The sequence below is a fragment of the Tyto alba genome, unplaced genomic scaffold (assembly GCF_018691265.1).
Source record: "Tyto alba isolate M040663 unplaced genomic scaffold, T.alba_DEE_v4.0 Super-Scaffold_29, whole genome shotgun sequence".
NCBI classification, from domain to species: domain Eukaryota; kingdom Metazoa; phylum Chordata; class Aves; order Strigiformes; family Tytonidae; genus Tyto; species Tyto alba.
In genome coordinates this window covers 13,318,979-13,343,274 of record NW_024881303.1, presented here as the reverse complement: position 1 = coordinate 13,343,274, position 24,296 = coordinate 13,318,979, and the positions used below count along the sequence as shown (strand labels likewise).

The window sequence follows — 24,296 nt, the reverse complement described above, 5'->3', positions numbered from 1 at the left end:
CAAAACAAATAATTAAACAGAAGAATATCCAATACAGTTGGAAAGGACTAACTGTGTAAATATTCCCCTTTCATTGGCATGCTGGACACTTGGCTGAGTTTCAAGCTATTAAATATTATCCAGGTGTTTTACACAAGACTTGAAATTGTTTGGTGATTTAACTTTTCCAAGTTTAGACAATTTAATCAATACACGAAGAAAATGCAAATTGGTAGCTCTGCTACGTGCATTAGTTTTTGCTATTTTAATTACAGAGATATCCTAATCAGTCTGAATATGTTCTGGTTTTTGAAAACATCTAGTTTGCATGAAACACATTCAGAAGTTAATGCAAATACTAATACAGTCATATTCACACTCATATTACATCACCTTATTTACATAGTTAATCCTACTCTGTAGCAGAATAATTAGGGCTACAGTGACGTACCACTGTAGTAAAAAATAAGATTTCTTTTTAGCGCCGCATGAAAATGTAAGTCACTTGTTTCATTCTCATATTTTATGAAGACACTAGAGCATACAGATGGAACCATTTTTCTTGTAAACCACCTCCACCCACAGATTTTTTCGTATAATACAGCAGGCCTTGAAAAACACAATTGCTTTCTGTTACTGGTGAATAAGACTCTTTCCCCAGCAAGTGAGGTGAGGGGGAGTCAAGTTTTCACAAGAGTTTCTACATCTGTGGTCACAAAGAAAACCTCCTAAATGTTAACTGAGTCAGTGCCATCTTTTGAACCTGTATTCAGCCTGACATATTGATTCAAGGTTTCCTAACTAACAGCAAAATAAGGACAGACAATTTTCACTGCTGCTATTCAGAAGTACTTGTGTAACAATGATACTGACAGAGTTTTTCCATTATTTGGAAAAACTGTAAGCACTAGCAAGCACAAAGGAGGCCAAGAGCCAATGAGAAACTCATTAAGCTGCTTAAACTGATCTAAATCTAGGCTCTTGAGGTCACATCCCACCCCTGCCACATATTTCCACCCTCTTCCTTCGGCCAGTGCTAGTGTTTACAGAAGCAAGTGGTGGTGTGCCAGTTCAAGGAAAAAACCAAAACAAAACAAAACAAAGAAAAACAAAAAACAGACAACACATCATTTAGGGGGGAGACTCTTCCACCTGACCAATTCTATGAACTGCTTTAAGGAGCTGAACAGTATCAGCATCAGTGCAGAGAAGGGAGATAGGAACACATCAGCTAGGAATTAAGAGTAGTTTAAGCTTCTACAAAACTGAAATAGAACAAAGAACTGGAAGCTCTCGAGTTTATCCTCAGCTGTACAAACCTTTTTATACACTGATCAAACTCCAAACTACAGATGGAGGTAGATTTCTTTCACTTACTGTCTCTTGGCATGTTCAAAATCCATGTTGTTCTGTTGGTCAGAAGTCTCATTTATTAGTAGTAATTAATTTATGACTGGCTCTTAACAGAAGCATAATAGTGTCAACTGCATCTCATTTCTGAATCCTCAAACCAGAGAAGATTAGGGAAAGGATAAGAGGCAGACATAGTTTTTTTTCTAGCACTTAAGAAGCAGGAAAGGAAGGGGACTGAAACAAGAGGAAACAGCCCTCCATAGGTCAGTAGACCTCTTGGCAGTGTCTGGAAAATGGAAAATTTCTTGGTCCTTTCACCACAGCAAAAGCAAAGTGTTCAAATATAATGGATGCAAGCTGATGTTAGATATCATCACATCAGACACAAGTGGTTATGAGAAATCCCAGTTCCTAAAAATGAGAGCACGGATGCTTGCTCACTCTAGCTTTGATACTCACAGGCTGGGTAAGGAAAGAGATCAATTTCACTTTTATGGTGGTATTTATTAGGCTGTAATTTTTCTATCCTTTAGTAGCACAGCACAGTTAGAATTTAATAAGCATGTCCAACCTCAATTGTAAATGCTTAATGTCTGGGCATCGTTATGAGTACTAATATTCCCTGTGCTTTTTACTCAGCTAACAGTAATCTTGGAGTTTAATCTGACCATATGAGAAACACAGTTTGTAAATTTTCCAGATGAAGTATATGAACCTTTCTTCTTTTGTCTAAGACGACTGCTCTGATTTTCGCATTTTGTTTTTGAGAGATTAAAGAGCGATTTGTTTGAAAAAAAAAAAAAAAAAATCTTTGGTACAGGTGGGCATCATGAAAACGAAGACATCCGCACCCAGACGTTTAAAAACAAACAAGGGATATTGTTATAAAGTCAGGCTGCAACCATGCCAAGCTCAACTTTTCCTTATCCATACGCTGCAAGCATATATTGTAGTCCTGAAACTGTTGGTGAGCGCCCTCGATTTGTAGGAGAGGGCCAGCACGCTTCCGACATGCCCTGTGTTTTTTGACTCCTCCAACATTCGCCGCTCTCCGGCCGCAGGCTCCCGGGCACCACACGGCGGGCCCACCTTTCCCGCCCCCACAGCGGCGGAGCCCATAGCCCCCACCCGCGAGCGGGCTCCGGTGGGTAACTCGGGGTCCGGGAGGGGGGGTGGGGGCGGGGCTATAGGGACCCGTCACGTCCCACGGAGCGGGGTCCCGCCGGAGGCGCGGGGCGCTGAGGGCGCCTCACCCCGCCCCTCAGAGCAGGCGGTGGGATTGGGGCGCGGGGGCGGAACAGCTCAACCTAAGGCGTGGCTGGAGCTGCGGGACCCGCCTCACGGCCCGGGCGGAGCGGGGAGAGCCCCGGGCCCGGCGCCGGCCGCCGCCACTCGGGATCGCGACAGGCTGCGGGGGGGGGGCGGGGGGGAGGGTGGGAAGTCGCCACCAGCCCCGCCCCGCCCCACGGGTGACGCGCAGGGAGCCGCGCTCACGTGACGAGGGCAGCCAATGGGGAGGCAGCGGCCCGCTCCGCCGCGGGCGGGGGGCGGAGGAGGAAGGGGGCGGGGGGAGCGCCGAGGCCGCCGCCGAGGCCGGGGGCAGCGGCAGCGCGGGGCGGGCGCAGCGCGGAGCGGGGCCGCCGGGGCTTGCGCCTCTTCGACCGCGGCGCGCGTGGGGCGGCCATGCCGAATAAAAACAAGAAGGAAAAAGTGAGTCGGGGGAAAGTCGCGGGGGTGCTCGGGCCCCGCCGGGAGGCAGTGGGGCGCAGGCCCCGCGGGGAGGAGGGGCCTGGGGCAGAGCGCGGCGGGGGGGGCGGGCGGCAGCGGCCAGCGGAGCTCGGCACCGGGGATGGCGGGGCGCTTCCCGTCTGTAGGGAGAGTCGGGCGAAGGGCAGCCCCCTCCCCTTCCCGCCGCGTGCCAGCCCCCTTCCTTCCCGCGGGAGCCGGGTGTTGGGGAGGGGCAGCTCCTGGTCGGGCCTAGTCCGGGGGACGCGGGGGGGGGGGTGGGGGGGGTATCGTCTCGGGGGTTCCCCCCGCGGTAGCGGGAGTGCGGGGTTGGGGGCAGCCAGAGGGAGGGGAGTGGGTGGAGGGATGGCCGTGGTTTTGTCGTGCGGGGGAGTGCTGGAGGGAGGGGATGGGAAACGTGTCCTCGGCCGTGCCTGGCGGAAGGGTGAGCTGGGAGGGGGTGTCTCTTTCTGCGGGGCCGGCCCGGGTGCGTTGCGGGGGGGAGGAAGGGGCTTTTTTCCTGGCGGCACGGCAGGACCGGGCGGGGGGGGAATCCGTCCCCACCCCCGCTTGCCCGGTCCCTGTCCCGCGAAGTTTCCCCGCTGCCTGGCTCTGGCTGCAGTTGAAGTCGTGCTTGTGGGGACCCCCACAAGTAGCACTAATCGGCACTCGGGATCTTTTCTCCCCCTTTTCCTGGCGGTGGGAGGGGATCTAGCTGTGGTCCCGTTTTGTCTTGGCTTTCGCTGGCGCTCCCGGGAGTTATTCCTCTGGCAGCCACGAAAGGGGCTTGCACAAATAATGGGCACAGAAAAGTTACAAATCCAACAGAAAGTTAACTGTATTGCACTTTATTTTATGTGATAAGCAATTAGCTCTACGAGTGGAAGTCAGAAACAGTGAAGTATACGGTCTGCCTTATCCAGCTGCTATCCCCGTAGACCTTTTCTGTTTGGTTGACTTCTGCTTGTCTTTTAGTTTTTTAATGTCATTTTTAAATTATGTGTAGGGAGCTCAGGTGTTGTGGTTTGTGGGTGTTTATTTGTTTTAACTTTTTCACAATATCCTTGCCACCTTGTATATTAAATGCATTAAAACTTTTCTTTGCTTTTCTGAGACTAACAAATCTCAAAAATATGCTGTCAGTGAAAGATGCATGTTAAGTACAATTCTGGGAGGGAGACATTTGAGCTGTGGGCCTATTTCTAATACTAGACTTTCTAGCTCCTAGAACAGACAAAATAATTAAGTGTAAAATGTGTACTGCGCTGACGCTAGTTTCAGAGCTAAGCTAAATATTCCTGAAACTAATAACCAAAGACAGAAAGGGTAAGTTCTTAGACATGGTTCAAATCACTTACATTCTTTGTTCCTGCCTGCTTACCTATATGAAAGCTCATCTTTATGTACTTTATGGGTGAATTTTGGGGCACAAATAAAATTCCAGAACCTTTCAGCAGATTAAAAATGTTTAAAGCACCTTTGTAGAGACTGATAGGTCAGTATTAAGATGTTCCAATAAAACAGTATTATTTTTTGAGTGTCTAAAATAAACTTATTTCTTGTCTTGAAAATCTTTCTAGAATTCCTTTTCAAAGTAACTGAGACTGCAAACTTTTTTTTCAGGAACCTGCAAAATCAGTCAAGAGTGGGAAAAGTGGCAAAGATGGACAAGATAACCAAGAACATGAGGTAAATATTACTAAAATATGTAGTTTTTTCCTGGGAAAATGACTTCTGAAGAGTGTTTTAATTTTTTCTAGGTAGTTGTAATTTTGACATGAGACCTGGCTTTGAGGGAAAGTGGTTGTTGAACCACTGCCCTTGTATTTGACAAAAACGTTTTTTAAGACTTAAGATACTTTTGAGGAAGTTAATTTTATTTAGAGTAAATAAGTGCTTGCTTGCTATGGTCTTAAATATTCATTTATTTAATTTTTGCTCATGAGGCATACATATTATCTTATTTTTTAGTCTTATCATGAGGTTTTGGTCTTGTTTTCTAGTTGCTCAATGCATTTTTAATCATTCTCTGTAATTCCCAGAGCTCTTTTCTCTCAAACTGTTGATATTGGTATGTCAGTTAAGTGTCAGTAGCCTGTTATATTGTCCGGAGACCTTAGGCTTAATTGAAGGCTGCCAGTTGTTTTGTTGTGTAATTTCTTTTTATAGGTATACAATGAAGTATTCAATTTTTGCCTGATTAATCTGTTGTTGATGCTGATGTTTTTCATTCTTTTTTTTTCCTTTTGCATTGCTCTCTGGTTGCCCACCAGCAAGGTGCAGTGACTTGAAGGGGGTCAATTAAGTCATTATTCACTCCCCCGCATTAATCCAGAAACTCAGAATTAATAGATTTGCTTCATTTGAAAATCTGCTGTTTAGGTACATTCTGAAATTTCATTTAAAATGTTCATACCACCCTGAATGTAAAATGCTACACTGAAAAGCTTATGTATTTCAGCCTCTTTGTTTGAGAACAAAATATTCATCCAGCTTTACCTTTTTTACCTCCCTGAAATGACTGTTGGGTGTAGGTGGGTGGGAATATTTAGTATACTATTTCTGATGCACTTCAATGAGTTCTCGTTTGTTGTTCAGAAAGCTGCATGCTACTGTCATAAATTAATAAGATCATTAAAACTTGTAAACTACTTGTAAAAGTATTTTAGAGGGATAGAGTTTTGGTGGAGGGTTCTTAGCTACTAGGGAAGTTCATAGAATGAAATAAGAAATGTATCTGTGTAGATATATATACTTTACTGTGCTATGTTCTGACTTTACAGTATATTGTTGTGATGTTAAAAAGAGTATTACTTCCTGGCTATAGTTTTAGTTCCTGTGCAGCTCATCATTATGAACATCTTTGCTGTACGTTTGTTGACTGCTTATTTTCTCAAGCTTCTGAATGACAAGCTGCTGAGACCAAAACTAATTTTCTTATTCCTTCTTGGAACTTCAGGATAGTTTAAAGTTCCCATAGTTAATCAGTGGAGAGCTTTAAATGTTAACTGAAAATGTGTGTGCAGTTTTGTCTGTAATTTCTTTCTGTGTTTTCAGGTCTAGCTTTTTTTTTTTTTAACTTAAAATGTGAGAGAGATGAATCTCAGTAGGAGAATGTGTTGTAGTGTTCATGCATTTTTCTTTTTCAGTTGTCCTCCCAGGTAAAATTCCTAAGGAAAAGTACAGTTTACTTATGTTATCTATGATACTTAATCATATTTGAGTAGGGGCAGAATGGGAAAGGGACTGGGAATGTGACTGGCACGTACAGTATCATTGCCATTCCCAGTGGGCATTATTTAGTCTCCATACAATTTTGAACACATCAGTGCTTGACTCATTAATTTAATTAATAGAGTAATTGCACACAAATAGTAATGTAGACTTTGCATTCTAATGTGACTGGCTGTAATCATGAAGTATGTTAGCTGGTGCTTATAGGAGCAGAAAGGGTGGCTATTTGTTAGCATAGTGAAGATCAGTAAATATAGAAATATCCTGAAACACACTGTTAATACATTTTTATAAACTTTTTCTTTAAAGAAGGTTATCTTCGTGTTTCCTTGTACATATGTTTTAACATGGCTTTTTAAAAATCTTCTTCTAGACTATGAGTAGATTTGGAAATGTGCTGGTTCATTTAAATTTTTTTTTCTCAAAATGCATTTAATACATATGCATTTAATGCAAATGAATTTAATGCAAATGGCAGACTGTAAAGACTCAAAGCTGCCTGCTATTCAAGGAACAGGGACAACACAAGCAGCAGCAGCCCACAAATACTTTATTTATAGACACTTTCATACCACTTAACTAAATTCATGATGCTTTGGACTTCTATAGATAAAAAGGTACAACAGATCCTAATATTTACGAAAGTGAACAAGTGTTTTTCCTGTCTTGCAGTCAGGGAAACAAGATTTCAGTTGAGTGAAACTGTACAGCAAGTTTGAAAAGGGATTGAAATGCTTCCTGGTATGCCAGGTCAGGATGCCCATGCTGAAAGGTGAAAATTACTTAAGCTAATGCTTGTCTCGGTCTGAAAATTACAGCAGTAGCCTATAAGCATGTACAGAAGTACTAAATAGTAGCTGCAGCACACAGGTGACCTGCTGAAGTAAATGCCTGTTCGTTTAAAGCTCAAAGAATCCCCTTGTAGTTGTGTTTGAAAGCAAGGTCTGTTTTGCCTATTTTCCTGTCTCCAGCATTCCCACCAAGCAGATGTTTAGGAGAATGAACAAAAGGTGATTCTTCTTGCATTACCTGTGCCTTGGTTACTTGATGTGATACCAAAAGAGCCATGCTACGTGTGAAGCAACATGGGCTGCCTCTTGTTTGCTGTGTGGTCAGTAGCTGATATTAGAGAATAGAGATTCAGAAACAGAGTAGGTATATGGTCTTCCATCCTGGTATGCTTTTCTTTAAGCCAGTACATGACTTAAAAGATTGCTTAGCCGAGGTGTCGTGTAAAATTGTTTTCCTATTGTTGGTGATTTAATAGACTTTTTTATACTGTCATCTTTAAACATATACTTTTTTCCCTATTATTGTTAGATGGACAATCTCTTCACTCAGTGGTATAGCATTTTTGGATGCATTGAGTTCAGCATCTTTGAGGTATAAAATTCTTCTGTATTTGTTGTTTTTTATAGAAGCAGATGCCTTTTACAGAGATATACTTAGCATAGACCAGATTTATCTCTTTTAATTAATGCCTGAAGTTATGTATTTATGTAGAACATAAAACAGTGTTTTAAGGGTTTTGGTAGCAGTCCCTACCATACTGTCAGTTTGATGCCAGTTATATAGCCACTTAGATCAGGAATGGCTGATAACCTGTAATAAAGCATACCCAAACACCCAAGTTTTCAGTAGATCAAATCAATAAGATATGTTTGTCTGGTGTATATAGTACATAACAAACCTGGCTGTTTCTTTAGTAGAGTGTTCCAGCTGGACTGACAGGCGGAATAGCCAGTGTTTTCGTGAGTCAGTCTCATGCAGTAGATAAAATTGATTTAGAAATTGGTGGTCTTTCATTTGGAAGAGGAGGGGTGCTTGTATGAAATAAATTTGAAATTTTGAATAACTAGTCCTTTCAAGTTTGAATCACAGAAGTGCTATAAATGGACAGTGTTAGACCTCCTGTTTTCTGAAGCTTTCTAGGGCTGTTGGTTTGGGGTTTTACTTCTAATGTTAGCAAAACAGGACTTTAAACAAAAACTGATATAAAATCAGCATGGATTTTTCTCTTGTATCAGTTATATAAATAAAGTCTGTGGGCTTTGGGTCTTTTTGTTTGTCTTTTAAACTGGTGTGCCAGTTTCTTTTTAAAAAAATTAATTAGCAAACTAATTTTTGTTCATGGCTTTCAGTTCTGATTTTTTCCTAGAGAGACTTTTTTTTAATGGGTTGATATAATCGTTGAAAAATACTTAAGAGTTTAGCAAGTGTATACACCCTTTTAGTATTAAATGGAGCGCTATTTGCTGACTAAAAAGATGTACTATGTGTCACTCTTAAAGCAGCTGTGCAACTTTTTTTGTTTGTTTTTAACTTCTGTAATTCGTATTTCCAGTTTTTATTGACGTCTTTTGTTTTGGGGAATTGGAATTTCCTTCTGCATCCAAAGCAAATATATCTTAATGCTGAACAGTGATAAGAGGTTACCTTAACAGTCCTTCATAAGTAGCTTTAATACCATGCTTTTAAAACTAATGGAGCTGATTAAAGAAGTGCACCAAACACTGCTGTATACAAGTATTTTGTTACCTAAAAGGAGATGCTTCTGAAAACAGGACCCTATGCCCTTTTAGTTCTTACACAAGGCTGACAACTACTTGTGTAACGCATGACGTGTGAGGTCTTTGGTTTGTGGTTTGCTTCAGTACTTGTTCCTGATCATGCTTTTAAACTCTCTGAAACCTTCCTGAAACACAGGAATGAAGGCAAAGGCTGTTATAATCAAACGGAGCAAAGTGGCCCACAGAAATGGGTATCAGCAGTTTGTAAACTGAAAACACCCTTTTCGTCTTTTATTTCAAATAGTTTTTCTTAAGTTTTTTCACAAGACTTACAGCCTACCACTCCTTAAATTTTGAGAGGACTCAAGTGTTCATTAATGCATGTGTAATACAGAATTATTAATTTAGTTAGCCCCTAGAGAATACAAATATTAAGAAAAAACAGGTGGCTGTTGAATCTACCCATATATTCATAGACTTTACAAACATTAAATCTTGGGGGTTTTCCTGCAATTTCATTTGAAACCAGAGTAAATTTGTAATTCTACAAGTGAGATGGTAGACCTTGTTTTTTTTGTTTGTGTGTTTCCTCCTGTGCACTCCCCCACCACTGGCTTTGGGGGCCAATTTAAAAAAAAAAAAATCATAGGAAAAATCCTGACCCATTCCTGAATATACTACTCAAAAGATGACTGTCAAATATTATAATTTGCTACGCATTTCTAGTAACTATAATTTGATATGCTTCTTCATCACTGTTCAGTTTATCTGTCTGAAGTACTGAAAAGTAAATTTTTCTAGTGACACGTAAAATAAAAGCATGATGAGAGCCAAAGATTAAATGATTTGGTGTAATAGTTCTTTAGAAGTGGTTGAGGTTGTTATTAATATACTACTAAAACGCCTGGGAACCTTGTCATGGATAATAACTCTTATATAGCGTCTAATACAAATACCAAATTGGTGGGCGGGAGGCAAAGCAAAAAAGATTTCAGTATGGGTATGTGAAGTGAGAAACTATTATGAATGGGTCCGGGAGCACAGGAATACTGACATCATGAGTAAAGCCACATATACAGTAGCCTTAGCTCATCAGTAGCTTTATATAATTAAAATTTACAGTAGAGTGTAAGAGTTGGAGCGTAAAGCAAATGAGATGACTCTGTGTGTATGTTCTGTCAGGTGTGGGAGCCTTACATATGTATGTGTGCATATATGTGTGTGTATATATGTGTGTGTGTGTATATATATAAAAAGAAGCACACAGGTAGTTTTGTTGGGCTTTTTTGAAAGTAAAAGGGTGGTTAAGGCTGATCAAAGAGAAATTACAAATTAAAATCAAGAACTAAATAATTTAAGCCAGGCCATCATTTATTCAGATTCTTCATCTCTATTTATATAATGTTTTGAAATACTTAGGACATTATCTGGTTTTAATCATATTTAATTAGCTAACTGATGGTTGCAGGTAACAAATTTTACTTTTCTGGGGGCATTTGTTTCTTTGAAGTTTCCTTATAGAAGATGCATTAAGAAACAAATGTTGCTTTGCTGCCTGTGTTTGTGAAGTACCAGGTGCTCGCTGATGGGGGTGGTTTAGCAAATGCAAAACATCGTGAATCTGCTCATGATAGTCTGAGCCTGGGCACCCTATCATTTTTGCCAATACTTTACAACCTCAGGCTGCAGATCTGATCTCTGACTGAAAGGAATCAAATGTCAGTTTATTCCTGGAGTAAACTAGTTAATTTTAAGTTCACAAGGAACAAATGGAAACCAAGCCTTATGCTACTGATATTTAACTATGAATGTAAAATTACAGTGCAAGAATGTCAAGGATGCAGTACACTAAGCTGAGACTTCTTTGTCAATTGTCAGGATTGGTTTGATGTGTTGCACAAAGCTGTGATGATAGAATTCTTCAGAAGATGAAGTTTGAGCTCTGTGTGTAAGCAGCTAACAGGAAATGCAAGCAATGCTTTGTGTCATGAAAAACTAAACACTAGCAAGAAAGGCGGAAGAGGTTCAGCAAGTTGTAGATCAGTCTTCTGAAATGGTCTGTGACTAAAACTTGCTGTGGGCACCTCTCCGTGGTGAAGAGGACCAGATGACCTTCACTGTCTGTAGGCAACTTCCCAGTCACTGATACAATTCAACAAACTCCATGTTGTCTCTGACAAAACACTAATGGAACTCCATAGTTAGACATCAAGAATAGCCAGCAGTAGCATTGCTATACGTAAATGCAAAATCACAGTTGCTAATCAAGTACTACAATGTAAATCAGTGAGTGCTGATTAGTGCTAAAATATATAAACTTTGCCATCACCACCCTGTTGGAAATGTAATCTTTTTGTTTATAATAACATGGATCCTCAAAGCTTTCGGATGCAGCTCATGCTATCTTACCAGATAAAAACATAAGTTACACTGGACAGTCCAGTGGTAGTCTCAGCATATCTCAACCACTGAGACAATCTTTAATAATAATAAACATACTTGCTAGAAAGGCACATGTGAAGATCTTTCTACCAGGCCAATCCAGGTATCATTCTGGCAAATTATTCTGTTGAGGAAAACGAGTAGAAATCTAAATTGCATTCTGTGTGAAACCAGTCAAAGCCTTCAGCACCATAAGCTGCATTTCCAGAGGCTCCTCTATAAGTTGTCTATCCAAACAATCTTGTGGCAATGAAACTAGTGAACAGTAATGGCATAGTAGCAAGAATCTTTAACAAAGCGAGAACCTCAGAACTGTTTGCCATCCAGAATGGTACCCAGCAAACATGTTGTTTCCCCTCTGTTTTTAACTTGGTTGTTTGTGGATCAATGCCCCTTTTTATGTGTCCCGATGATTAAGAATCCATATCAAGCTTTGTAAAGTTTGCACTGAGTTTCTCTAGCTTAAAAATACTGATGTTAAAGATTGTAGCTAGTTCCTCCATAACAAACTCCTTGTCAGTGACTGGGCACTACTTGCATCAACTACAATTACTGTAGACTGACCGATAGCTCTGTCAGGCCGTATATTTAATACCATAATAACAAGAGTTTATTCTGATGTCCTGTTGGAAGGCATGTTGAACTGGTGGTGGTGTCAGCTGATTTCAGTGCTGTGTTAAATACTGATCTCCTGGTAGTGTGCTGTCTTGAGCAACTTGCCTTGGTCCCAAGTGCTAATCTAACCCCACCAGCCTACCTCCTGCAGGTATGTTGTAGATATGTTTACCAGGTTGATGGTTACTTGGCTGTATGCCAGATAGGATCCATCCCTGTTCTCACCTCCAAAACAGTAAATGAAGCTCTGCAAAGGAGAGAGCTCTGTGGCAGAGTTCAAGATTCCTGGAGTGTTCAGGGATTTTCACAGTACTTTGAAGTTACTGCAGAGGCGAAAAAAACTTCATGGAAGGCTCTTAACTGCTCTCCACCCATTTTGACTCCTTGATCTTTGATTTCAGTTTTCATCTCAAGAAACTAAATTAAGTTCAAGTTCAACTTCTCAGCCTAATTACATTGATTATGTATTAGGCCTCAAGCTTGTAGTCAAATTATTTTGATTACATACTGGGCCCTCATACAGTTTTGAAAATTAAGTTGTAAATGTCCCTTTCATGTTTTCTCATGTTCTTTGTTCAGTTTCAGTAAATCGTATTTCAGTTTCATTGTAAGTGTATTTTAGATATAACCCAGAATGCTTTCATAGCCCTTTCTGAGGCTGCCTTGGCAAGAAATAAGCTCTTCTGGGTGCTATAGATCAGACCTCTATTTATCTTAATGAAAAATAAGTCCATGGAGGCTACTTACTATACCAAAAGGAAAAGAAGGATGGGATTAATTCTGCATTAATATAAGCATTCTCCCTCTGTTCTCAGATTCAGAATAATCGTTCTCATAAAAAGCTTTTCGCTCTGTGTACTTGTGTTTCACAGGGAGTCTTAATTGTGTTAATTGGTACAAGGTTCACCTGTCTAGATTTTGTAGACCAGAGTTTTCATGAAGGTTCTTGCTGGTATGTGTCTGGCTGCTGCCATCCTGGGATGGTGTACACACTGATGCAAACTTGAATTCGGTGGTGATACTCACTAGAGGGAAGAAATTTGAACATTAGTATTAGACTGATCTGTGTCAAGAAACACCATACAGGGTGCTGCCTAGCACCATGTTTTTTTTCGATTGGAGAGAATCTCTCTTGCCTTGTGCTTAAGAGATAATCTGATTTTTGTCACTAGTAAGCCATCCAGTTTTTTAAATCTTGAATGACAACTGCATTCAGGTGATTTTTATTGTCATCTTAAACTGGTCAGAGCAGGGTAAGGATTTTATCTGAGAAAGCAGTATGAAAGCTTTCTGTGTCATTACAGAGTTGGCCCCACTCTAGGCTTGGCTTGGCTAGGCTCTTGATTTTGTGGAGCAGAAGACTGTGTGCTTTGGTCCAATTCAGTTATTAGTGAGTGTGCTTTAAAATGAAAGGTCAGACAGAGGTCTACTGATTGCCCATGTTTGGTCAAAGTAGCATGAATACCACCTTTTTGAGGGACTGTCAGAAAGGGAGGAAAAGGGTCTTCTGAAAGACTTGTTGACATACATGGGGTGCAGGGTGGACCCTCCTTTCAGATCCCAGTATTCTCTCGGTTACACCTTAGATGGCTGGCCAAAATTGTAAGTTGCCATGTGGGCTGTTTGATGACTATTAGTTTAATTTTAAAAGAAAAATTGGCTGTAACTGTAAATGTGCTTGGCCTACTCATATCTTTGTTTCCCTGGTCACGAACTTAGTGTTGTGCTCTGATCTATACTTGCCTGTGTATGAGTCAGGGGGATGAAGGATCCAACTTTGCTCAAAACACTGCTGTTAAGACAGGGAAAGGACCACATCCTGCTTGATGCAGGAGGACTCAAGGGAAGAAGGGATGCAAGGACTATCTATCTTGAACTATCATGACCGGCAAGAAACCTCCTTCTCTTCTCCCTCCCCTTCACACTCTTTTATTAATTCTAAGCTTAATTCAATGGCACTGAGGAACTCTCTTTTTTTAATTGTTAAAAGGAAAAGTTAAAAGTTGGAATCACACAGTTTCTGATTCTTAATGTTCATAAAAGTATGTAAAGCTCTAGCTTTTGAAAACTAAATTAATCAGAAAACCTGAGGGTTATGTTTTAATTATGATCTGAAGAAACACATTCTCAATCTGACATTTTCCAGAGTAATGTGTACACATTTTGGGGGGGTTATCAGCACTTTTGAAATTGAATATGTCTGAGTATGTAAACATTTGGTTAGGAGGGAGCTATTTGACAGAACAAGGGTAAGAATAGATATTTCCCATTCTAGTCACAGGAAGAGAATTGATATAAATATATCTGTATTTTGACTGTGCTGGTGTTGAATAATTTGAATTGTTCAATGATGCAGCAGAATGTCCATCAGTTACTCTCAGGAACTGTGGTTTCTGAAGTAGTTTGTTCTGTTACTAGGAGGAGGAAGCTGAGCTTGGCTCTTAGATCTGAACTGATGAGGATGGTACCTTCTTAAAGTTAGCTATGTTACCTTGAAATCTTTAGCAAATGAAGACATAGCCTTGTTAGCCTGATTTTGCTCTTGTTTTAGAGGGGTGGTCAAAATCTCTGAGCTGTGTGGCTTTGGTTGACTTAACTCACTTTCTCTGGGCACCCTTCTATCCAAGGGCTGGTTGTCTGCAAGCTCTGGAGGCCAGTTCTCTTGTGGTAGCACCATATTGCCATTTGCAGAGGTCATTGGGTAAAGCTGTGGAGTGTAATACTCAAGTAATAATGAACTGGAAACTGTTTTGACAGCTTTCTGGTACGTGCTGCGTGAATGACTGGAGCATGACTAAAAATCAGGGATGATGATGGTTGATGGTAGAAAGGAGGAGGAAATCTGTTGGATAAATTGGCCAGTGATTCAGGGCTAGAATTACACTGAAGTCATTGCTGCTAGATGAGAAGTTTCCATAGCAACAAAAAATGCTTTCTTTCAACATTTCTAATTAGGAATGTTACCCATCCTCTTAAACACTTCTGGCTAATTTTAGAATTTATTTATCTGCAATTTAGAATACTTGGTTACCTGAGGTGTGTGTTACCTTAGGATACCATACTGTGCGCGTGTGTGCAGGCACATGTGAGCGCTTGTTAATTTGAAGTTGAGAATTTGTTTGGGAATAGAGGAAACAGGAAAGCGGCTTTTCCTGTTCCAAGTAATGAACAAAAAACAGGTGGCAGTGGCAGATAGCCAGTTCAAAAAACACCATTAGGCTCAAGCACAATATTGAAAATGCAGAATCCTGTGCAGTAATAGTGTTTATAATGCATCTTAATTAGCTTTTATTGTTTAATATATGGTAAGTCATTGCTTCCTAATTTTTAGTGCTGTCTTTCTGCTTAGTCTATTCATGTTTTTATTTGGAATGTTTTTTGTAAACTTGAATTAATGCATAGAACTTACCTTGCTGATCCCTTGTATTTCAGCAAAAAATATATTTAAGCATTTAGTGTTTGAGATTAAAAAGTTAAATAGTCTGAAAAATGCAATGTAACAGGTATTACTTGTACGTAAATGCTTTTAACTTGCCAATGTATGTCATTTTTTCTGAAACAAGTTCTAGAGTTTTTTTGGTAACTTGAAACTTCTAGTATTCGGTGTATTGTCTCCCTTTATTCTGTAAGGCTGTAAGGGTTTTTGCTATTATAATAAATTCACAGGATGGTCATCTTTTGTGTTTAATGCAAACTAAATGTTGGTTTCGGTCATACCTTCAATATATCACGTACTGTGTGTATAATGTAACAATTGTTAATCTATTGAAGAATATACATTTCTGCCTCAGTTACACTACTAGAACAAAATTTGAATAAAATTACTGTCTTAGAGACTCTAAAGGTAGATAAATTTATGTATGGTAACATTTCCATATATGCTGAATGTGTACACTCCCAGACCATATGGAACTTGTTGATGAAAAAGCTATTCTGGAAATCCTTTTTTAGAACATGAAGAGAAGTGGTTTCTGTTGTTTTAGCCGTATCCCTGTGAAAATGCCACTATTGTTATTACATGCAGGAATTGAAACACTGCTTTCATATCTGCTATATTTAACAAAACTCTAATTAAATCCATTCAAACTGCCAAAGTAGCAGCATTACAACTTGATTTCCATCCTTAATCCCAGTCCCATCTGATTTTTTTTTCCTGTTTCTTATCATGTGGGCACTTTCTCTTTTTCAGATTATGGTCTTTCCTGTGAGACAAAAGTGCCAAGGTATATTTTCAGAGATGTGTGCTTCAGTGTAAAATAGTTTGCAAATTTGAAAGGTTTCTATGGCAAATTAAGGTCCTGTAAAATTAATTACAATGCTTGCAGTAAGATTTCCTCCTCAGATGTTTTTATATTTTTAGTGTAGGTCACTCGTAGATGTTTTATCATTCCTGTAAAGAATGTAATGAAATCATTAATGTTTAAGAAGTTAACTCTTCCCTACTTTAAACCTGCTTTTCCTACTTCAAGAAAGGAATGAGAAAGGCAGCATCACAAGTTTTGACAGGCTTTTGTTAATGATGCATTTTATTCAGCTTGAGAGAGCACTGTCAGGTATAGTCTGGGAAATAACAGCAAACTGGAAACCTATAGGGGGCAACCATTTTTCTGGTTTTATGTTCAACTTCCTACAGAGGTACAGTGATAAACTGATAAGGATTATTACAGTAAAAGCAACTTGCCCTGATTAGGCAGTAAACTGCTACAAATCTTCATGTATGTTTTAGAAGCTGCTGAAGCTACACAATAACAATTGCTCCTTTAACTTTTTATCAGAGCCTGAATGCCCTAGTCAAGCTTAGGACTCTAGCAGCGAGGCGCAGTACAAATGGGCAGTGAAAGGCTTGCCTACTGTAAATAGGCAATGTCCTGCGATCCCTTTGAAGCTGAAGTTAGACAGCCAAATACCTTGGAGACCTGGACTTCTCAGGGAAAAGGTGAGAGTAGCTGAGGAACTACGCTATTTGAAAATTTCTTTTCAATTGACTGAGAACTTCAAATAAATGGGCTAGTGCATGTAACAAGGTGATCTATTTCCATCTGTATGAGGGCTATGGTACAGAAATGAGCACTGAAAAGATGGAACAGAAGAATGGATATCTATACATTCAGAGGACAGTGAATAGGGCAATTTGATTAAAAGCTTATTTTGCTTCATTTATTTATGTAGCAAAAATCCTTTTTTAGAAGATTTTCTCTCTAAGTTCAGCTGCAATTAACTGCTTTCATTTCTTTTTAAACAGGCATCAAACAAAAAATCAAACAGCACTCCTCCCCCAGCACAACTATCTAAAATCAAAGTACCAGCACCCCAGACAGTACTGAAGAAGGAAAAGCGACAGAGTTCTTCAAGGTTTAATGTTAGCAATAACAGGGAGCTTCAAAAACTGCCAGCTTTAAAAGGTATGTCTTTCTAAAGTAGAGTGACTTGTGGGGGATCTTGAGCATGAGACTGAGAAGCATCTCAACTGTCATACTTCTTATATCTGGACAGTGTACATTATAGATCAAGTATACACATGTGCAAACTCACACATACTTGCAGGCTCAAGCACACTGGGTTGTTGTGTTTTGGTTTGTTTTTTTTTTTTTCCTATCAGTCCTTATGTGAGGACTTCCAGTGTGTTGCCTTCTTGCCAATCAGTATAGGAAATATCAAAGTTTCTTCGACCCAGAAATGTGTATGTGAAAGTATATTCACTTATCTCACATAAAAGCCAACTATTTGGGCGCTCTGCAAAATACTAGTCATCTGTCCTCAGTGCAGCATGCTCAAACCCTACTTTGTACTATAATATCTCTTGGCATTGTGAGAAGACCTGGTCTGTTGCTACGTATTGATCTGGTTTTACTGAGCATGGCCAAGCGGAGTGTTGTCTTTTTAGTGAATATGAATTTTTCCTTTGTCAATTTCAAGGCTTTGTGTTATTTTAGAATTCTATTTCCTGTCATCTATGATTAAAAGCTGATGATAATTGAAGTATCTTCTCTTACTAACACAGCTTTTGTCATCTTTTTTAGCTACTGTCTGTTGTGTAGATATATGTTTGCATAGTAAGCTTATGGTAGTTTGTAGTAGAGTTAGGGTATAATTTTCTGGGTGTGGTCAGATGTACTGATTTTCTCTGAGCAACTGATTTGCTCTGGAGGTTTATTTGAAAAAAAAAAAAAAAAAAAGGCAAGTTGTTTTGAAGTGTGATGCATACTGCTTTCCAGTGTTCAAAGTTGGCAGTGAAAGCCTAATAGATTGCTGAAATGTTGAACAGTAATGGTGTAGGCAATGTGAAAATGTCAAGGGATAAGACTTTTTTTTTCTAGTCATTGTTTTCTTGATATAATGCATTAGTGTTTCTTGAAAATAAGACACTAGGCTTCTCAGCCCCTCTGAATTATACTGTTTTTATACAGACTAAATTAGACTGCAACATTCTTTCCTTCATACAGATACTGTCTTTACAAAAAGAATATGAAATATTGTCCATTGTGTTAATATAGCGGTCTGCATAGAAGATGCTGCTTAATTTTTCAAGATTTGACTGCTGTTTAATTAGTGAAATTCACGTCTTTTATTAAATTTATCTAAGACTACTTAGAACCATAGATTGAATAATATGTCCTATCTTTTAAGCTGACATAGTAGGTTCATAGTAGGAGAAAGTAAAAAAAAAAAAGTCTTAAAAACTATGTAAAGGTATTTTCTAGGAGTATTCTAGCATTTTTGACACAACATACCTAGATGTGAAGACATAGTAAACTATTGTTGTGCATATGTATTATATTTGCATTTCAGTCAGTAATCACTTCCCCCACTCTGAAGTGAAACGAAAGAAAAGATCTTGAGCTTATCTTCGGATATGTGATGTTGTATGTGTGTCCCCAGGCTGTCAGGGGTCAAACTTTGCTATGAAACACTGGTGCAATTGCTGATCTAGTGATGGGTAGTAATTACTACCTTTACTAATAAAGCTGTGTCCAGTCTCATGGATCACAGCAGGTGTCTATAGTTGCTGCTTACTGCACGGGCTTACTCATGACTTAACTCCCACCTGTGAAGGTTGCTGAGAACGCTGTTGGCCTGTCACCCTGTTCTCCTGTCGTGTACGTAGAGATGTGACTTGGTGTGCATTCAGTGGGTCAAGTGAAGCTGGGAAACTTTCTCTTTTGGACAGCTTTAAGTGTGGTGTTTAATGTCTGTGTCTGGACAGGAGTTGAAGTGGACTGACAGGCTGTAATTTAGGCCCGAGATGATTAAGGCGTGTTTGACTGTGAAGCGCTCGGAAGAACATAGTGTTCCTTCAGGTTAGCTGTGTTTAACCAGCTTTCAAACTCCAGTTACTTGTAACGTGTGGCTGTATTTCTATGGCAGCAGTACCTAGGAGATCTTTCTTCTATCTGTAATAGACCCAGAGATGTGCATTTTCCTCATAAATGTTGGGTTGACTACTGTGTGATGGTGGTGTAATTTACATTACATTGTATTTTAAGCACAGCATGTGGAATGGGGTTGTCTTTGCTTACTTTAAGGTCTGTATTAGATCTGCAGAGCTTGTAACTGGTAAGCTTTAAGTGGCCTGCGGTATTGCTGAGATAACCACCTTTCGTCTGTGCCAGACGGCTGGAGTTGAGGTCAGTGGATCACCTGAAATAGTGGAAAGGGAAAGGAGGAGCTGCCAAAGTAGGTTTTCATCAGGGTTTCTTACTTAGGAAATAGTTTTTGGTCTTCAAGCATGCTGTGAACTCTTTCTTGGGCGTTGCACAAAAGTGCTGATGATAGGCTTCCAGAAATACCAGCCCATTTGCCCTGTTGACTGGTATTAGTGTGGTGTGATTTATATTCAATGGAGCAGCTTATGACTGACATTGTACACCCTCAGTTTATTCAGGAAATGGAGAAGCAGGATAGGTCAGATAATGCAAAAGAAAATGAAATAAATTGAGTTGAGAGGCTCTAAGAATAGAGATGAACATAGGAGAGAGAAGTGTCTGATGCAAATGGTTTGTGGAGCATTGAGGTTTGTGTATTAGTAAAGCCGCAAGCTGGCAAAGCTCTCTGCAGTGCAGTGCAATGCAACCTGATTTAGTACGGGCAGAATAGGTAGCTTGTCTGCCCACAGATAACCCATAAGTATCTCTGGAGAAGTGCCCTCAGAACTGTCAGATGTCTTGAAAAGATCTTACCTATTTTCACCAAAAAAAGAAAAATTCTGTGCCAACAAACGTGTTAATTTCTGCTTATCTGGTTCTACTTGTTAGCTAGCACTTGTCCTACAGGTTCAGTTACAGAACTGATACTTGTTTTCAGTTGTTTATTGGGGAAAAAAATTACTTACTTGCCTGAAAGGTATGTTTTGTTTATATTATGATTTGAAAACTTCCAGGTTAATGCTTTGGTTATATCAAATACAAATGGCAAAGGGTGTTTCAACCTTCAGAAACTTACCAGTTTCTTAATTTCTTCTTAAGAAAACAGTTTGTAACTGAAGATATATTGAAATTGTTTACGAATTAAAGAATGTGTTCTGTATGAGATAAACAGTGTGTTTGGTATGAATACTTACTAAAAATATTAAGAGTACCATATCTGAGTTTCTATGTGTCTGACCATTGACACACTGAAGTAGTTTGTGTTCTTTGCAATTGCCCACTTAAACTTTTTGCAAGAAGCTTACATTTGTTGTTACATTATGGGTATATTTTTCATGGTTAATTAGCAAATAATTCCACAGTGTCTGTGATTTAGGTTGTGTGCTGGCATTTGTTTCTGGTGGTGCTGATGGATCATCTTCACTTTAGTTCTTGCTTCTAGGTTACCTCTTATGAGGTACTGACAGCCAAATATATTATATACTGGAACAAGCTCCAGAGCTCAAATATGTGCTATGTATGTGCTACTCATCCAGCTGTGTTCGTTCAGTTTTGAGAGGAGACTTTTGAGAGTGTCATGATATGTTATGAATTGCATGCTTGTTGATTGTGGTCTTGATGGCTGCAATCACACATTTTTACTTCAGCTCTCATGGAGTTAGTATTCAAAGACCATCATGCAAATCAAGTCTCTAAAAAAAAGGCCTGGGTTTAATGCTGAGGAAAAGGAAGGATATATTTCTTCTTTTTTTCATGAGGTTATTGCATTTACTTCCAGATCTAGCTATTTTTTTTTTCTTTTGTATACATATTAAGAAACCTTTACCACACATACACTTGTAAAATCTGTAAGCTTAGTTTACTATCTAAAGCATTAGAAAATCACAAATAATGTTTTCTGAATCATCCCTGGAATGTTTTTTGTAACTTTGTTTTAATTAAAAACTAAATTTCCTTCTTTTCCTCTCAGATTTTACTGAGAATATAGTTGTCGCTTGCCATATGAGAGTAGTGGGTGAGTGTTGGCGTCTGCAGGACTGAGGTTGCTGCTGTGATGGACTTGCGGAGTAATTGACCAAGATCAAAACGGGACAAGAAAATAAAACAGTGTAGCATTTCATAACTGAGATGTTAACCTAAATGTTAATGTGTTTCACTTCTATTCAAGACAATTAATACAGAAAAGCAAAATTTAAATTTAATGGTTAAAAAATGTACATGTTTATAAAAATGAGAATTTATATCCATAAGAATTCATCATTTTAGTAATACTTCCATTACAGGTTGACAGGCTTCCCCCCCCCCCCCATGGTAGAGTCTTACTAATTACATATTTGAGATGCTCCCTTGCCCATTATGTACATTTAATTTATATGCTACAAGGGATTTTTAACAGTACAAACAGGTGAGCGTACTTGTATTTGTACATGTTATTTTGCAAGGATGTGCTGATTTCAGTAAACTGTAAAAGTGAAGCATTTAGAGATAACTGTTGTACAAAGTGGTGAGATTTTTAAGGATGTGGTATGAATCCCTACAGTACATAACAATGTTTCAATGAGAATTCTTAAATACATTATTAAGATGCCCAGACTGGGATAAAAGCTTTTATACACCATCAAATACAATTATATCACAAATGTAAATTTTAATGAATATGACTTGCAGGTTAAAGATAATATTCTCTGTCAGTCCTAGAACAACAAACTTGAAAAAATGTAAAAAGTAGGTGCTCCTTAATATTCTGAAGTGTTGCAAAATTTCCCAATGAACATGTGTTAGTTGTGCATATGTAAATTTGGGCATGAATCAAAAATAAGCTTCTTTGTAGCATTTCTGTGTGCTGATTTTTGGCTAGGATAGAGTTAAACCCAGCTGGGGTTAAACCACGGCATTCTGTATATGTTTTTTAAAGCTGTATAGAATCCTTTCATAGCCTGATAGAGGACTCCTGTGATGCCAGTGTAATGGTTTTATTTGTGGGTTTGGGTTTTTTAGACAAAAGTGAACATTGTTTTATGTAATCTTAAAGACGATAATTGCAATTCAGCTTTTATTTTCAAATACAGTTACTAATTTATTTACAGAATTGCTGTTTACCTCTTCAAGTTAGATTTTTGATCTTGAAAATGTGGATATGTTATTCTTACAAAGGTATATATTGAATTAGGAAGAAATGTGGTACACTGACAGATGCGGACATACATACTAACTTTTAGTGCTAAGAAGTATAGGTTATGGGATACTGTGTTGTTGATGTAGAATGTGATAGGATTAAACAGATTCTGGTATTTTGTTGTTGAAGATCTTGCCGTGCATGTTGATCAGCCCTGGTTTTGACCTTCTGGCTGAGATGTCTGCTTCTGACTTAATGTGATTTCAACATTAAAGGTACTATCAGTCATATCTATTTATTTTAAAAAAGTACAAAAAATTGACATGATAAATCATAAGGGTGCTGTTTTTCTGAGCACATTTCACGCAGAGTGCATGGTTTGGGTTTTTTTTTGTTTTGTTTTGTTTTTTTTTTTTTTTAAAAAAAGCAGAGACTTTAGAGCTATGCTAAATTCTGAGTCTGTTCGGTGCAAGAGGAGGATGTCAGGGTGGTGTCTCAACTTGTCTGCCTGTGATACAGGACTCTGATAGGGTGGCAAGCGTTATTAAAGCTTTCCTAATGTTTTTAAGTCATAAATGGCTGTCTAGGAGATAGCTCTTGTTTTCATCATCTGTACAATATTAAAGTCTGATGAATCAAGATTGCAAGGAGGCGATTCTAGTTTAAGATTCTGATAATTAAAAAATCAATTGGGCCAAATTTTCATTGATAGAACTGCTGTAACCATCAGGAAGGAGGAAAAAGTGAAGATTTCTCAAAAAATCAGAAATGTAAAGTGGTTTCGTGTTTCTCTCAACTGTAGATTACAGATAAGTAAGCAAAGCTGATATCAAGGTAAATTAGAAAGCAAATCAACTATTGTTCTCAGTGATACAGAGAAATTCAACCATATATGTTGATAATTTCCACAAACTTGTATCAGGGTAAGTTCAAACTCAAGCAGAGCATTACCTGTCATTCAAAACTAGCACCTATTTTCATGATACGAGAGAGACTGACTTGGATATATGTAATATAATTGAGTTTTGGGGAATCATAGCAATAATGGACTACTTTGGTGTTTTGAGGAGCACTTTTTCTCATAAGCTGTTGGGACTGGAGATCTCAATGTTTAATGGCACTTTCATCACAAACCTACTCCTGTCAGTTGTAAATCAAGTAGAGAACAAAGGTGCGGTACTTCGGCCTTTCCAGTTTAATCATGCTTCTTGTGTGTGTGCATGGCAATTAAGGAATTTTGTCCAGCTGCAAGGTGGTAGCATCACTGTTTAGCTAAAATTATTTTATGCAAAGATGATAGATTAAGCAAGATAATGCTACTATAAAAGATAATTTGCCTTAATATGTAATTCATTTAAAAGGCAAAACAAATCAATTCTCATGCAAGACATCGATGAATATGGTTTTGTGAAACAGATGATGTTCTTCTGCCTTGTAAATGAACTACATTGGATTAACTCGGTATGCTAAGTGCTATCCTTCTGGTACTGGCTGCATTCATGCTTTTATAGTATTTTTGGCAGCCCAATATTGTATTGAATTTATTGACACAAAAAGTCCATGATGGAAAATACTGCAGAATCTCACTCTATCTTGTATCAGTACGGTTAGGTGTCAGTGAGTGTATGCATTGTATCATGTGAAAGAACTGTGAAGTCTTTCTTTGCCATGTTAATTTAGTAACTTTGTCTTTGAACTTTGATGTTAAAAACATTATCATAGTGTTGCATAAACAGACTTTCCTGTATTTTTTCTTTTAAATGTTTAGAAGAAATATTAAAATGTGTGTGTGGTAGGCATATACACTTAATGCAAAACCTGGCAGTTGTTTGGTGTTCATATGTGAAAGTCTGATCTATCAAATGATTTAATAATCATTAATATTAAACTATTTAGTAGTTCTCCAGTCTTGATTACTATGTAACACTTTAAAGATTAAGAAACATGATAGCTAGTTAG

At 38.7% G+C, this 24,296-nt stretch overlaps 1 protein-coding gene across 3 annotated transcripts in view; it reads left to right on the top strand.

The window, feature by feature from the left end:
• The first annotated feature begins 2,912 nt into the window (after positions 1-2,912).
• PPP2R5C (protein phosphatase 2 regulatory subunit B'gamma) overlaps positions 2,913-24,296 on the top strand; it is an 80,322-nt gene continuing 58,938 nt past the window's right edge. For 2 of the 3 annotated variants that reach the window (XM_042799085.1, XM_042799084.1), the window contains exons 1-3: positions 2,913-3,042; positions 4,681-4,746; positions 17,101-17,260. In XM_042799085.1, coding sequence (XP_042655019.1) covers positions 3,016-3,042; positions 4,681-4,746; positions 17,101-17,260 — 253 coding nt within the window. In that variant the 5' untranslated portion in view covers positions 2,913-3,015. Of the gene's footprint in view, positions 3,043-4,680; positions 4,747-17,100; positions 17,261-24,296 lie in introns of those variants that run through there. The other variant, XM_042799086.1, reaches the window with a different exon arrangement.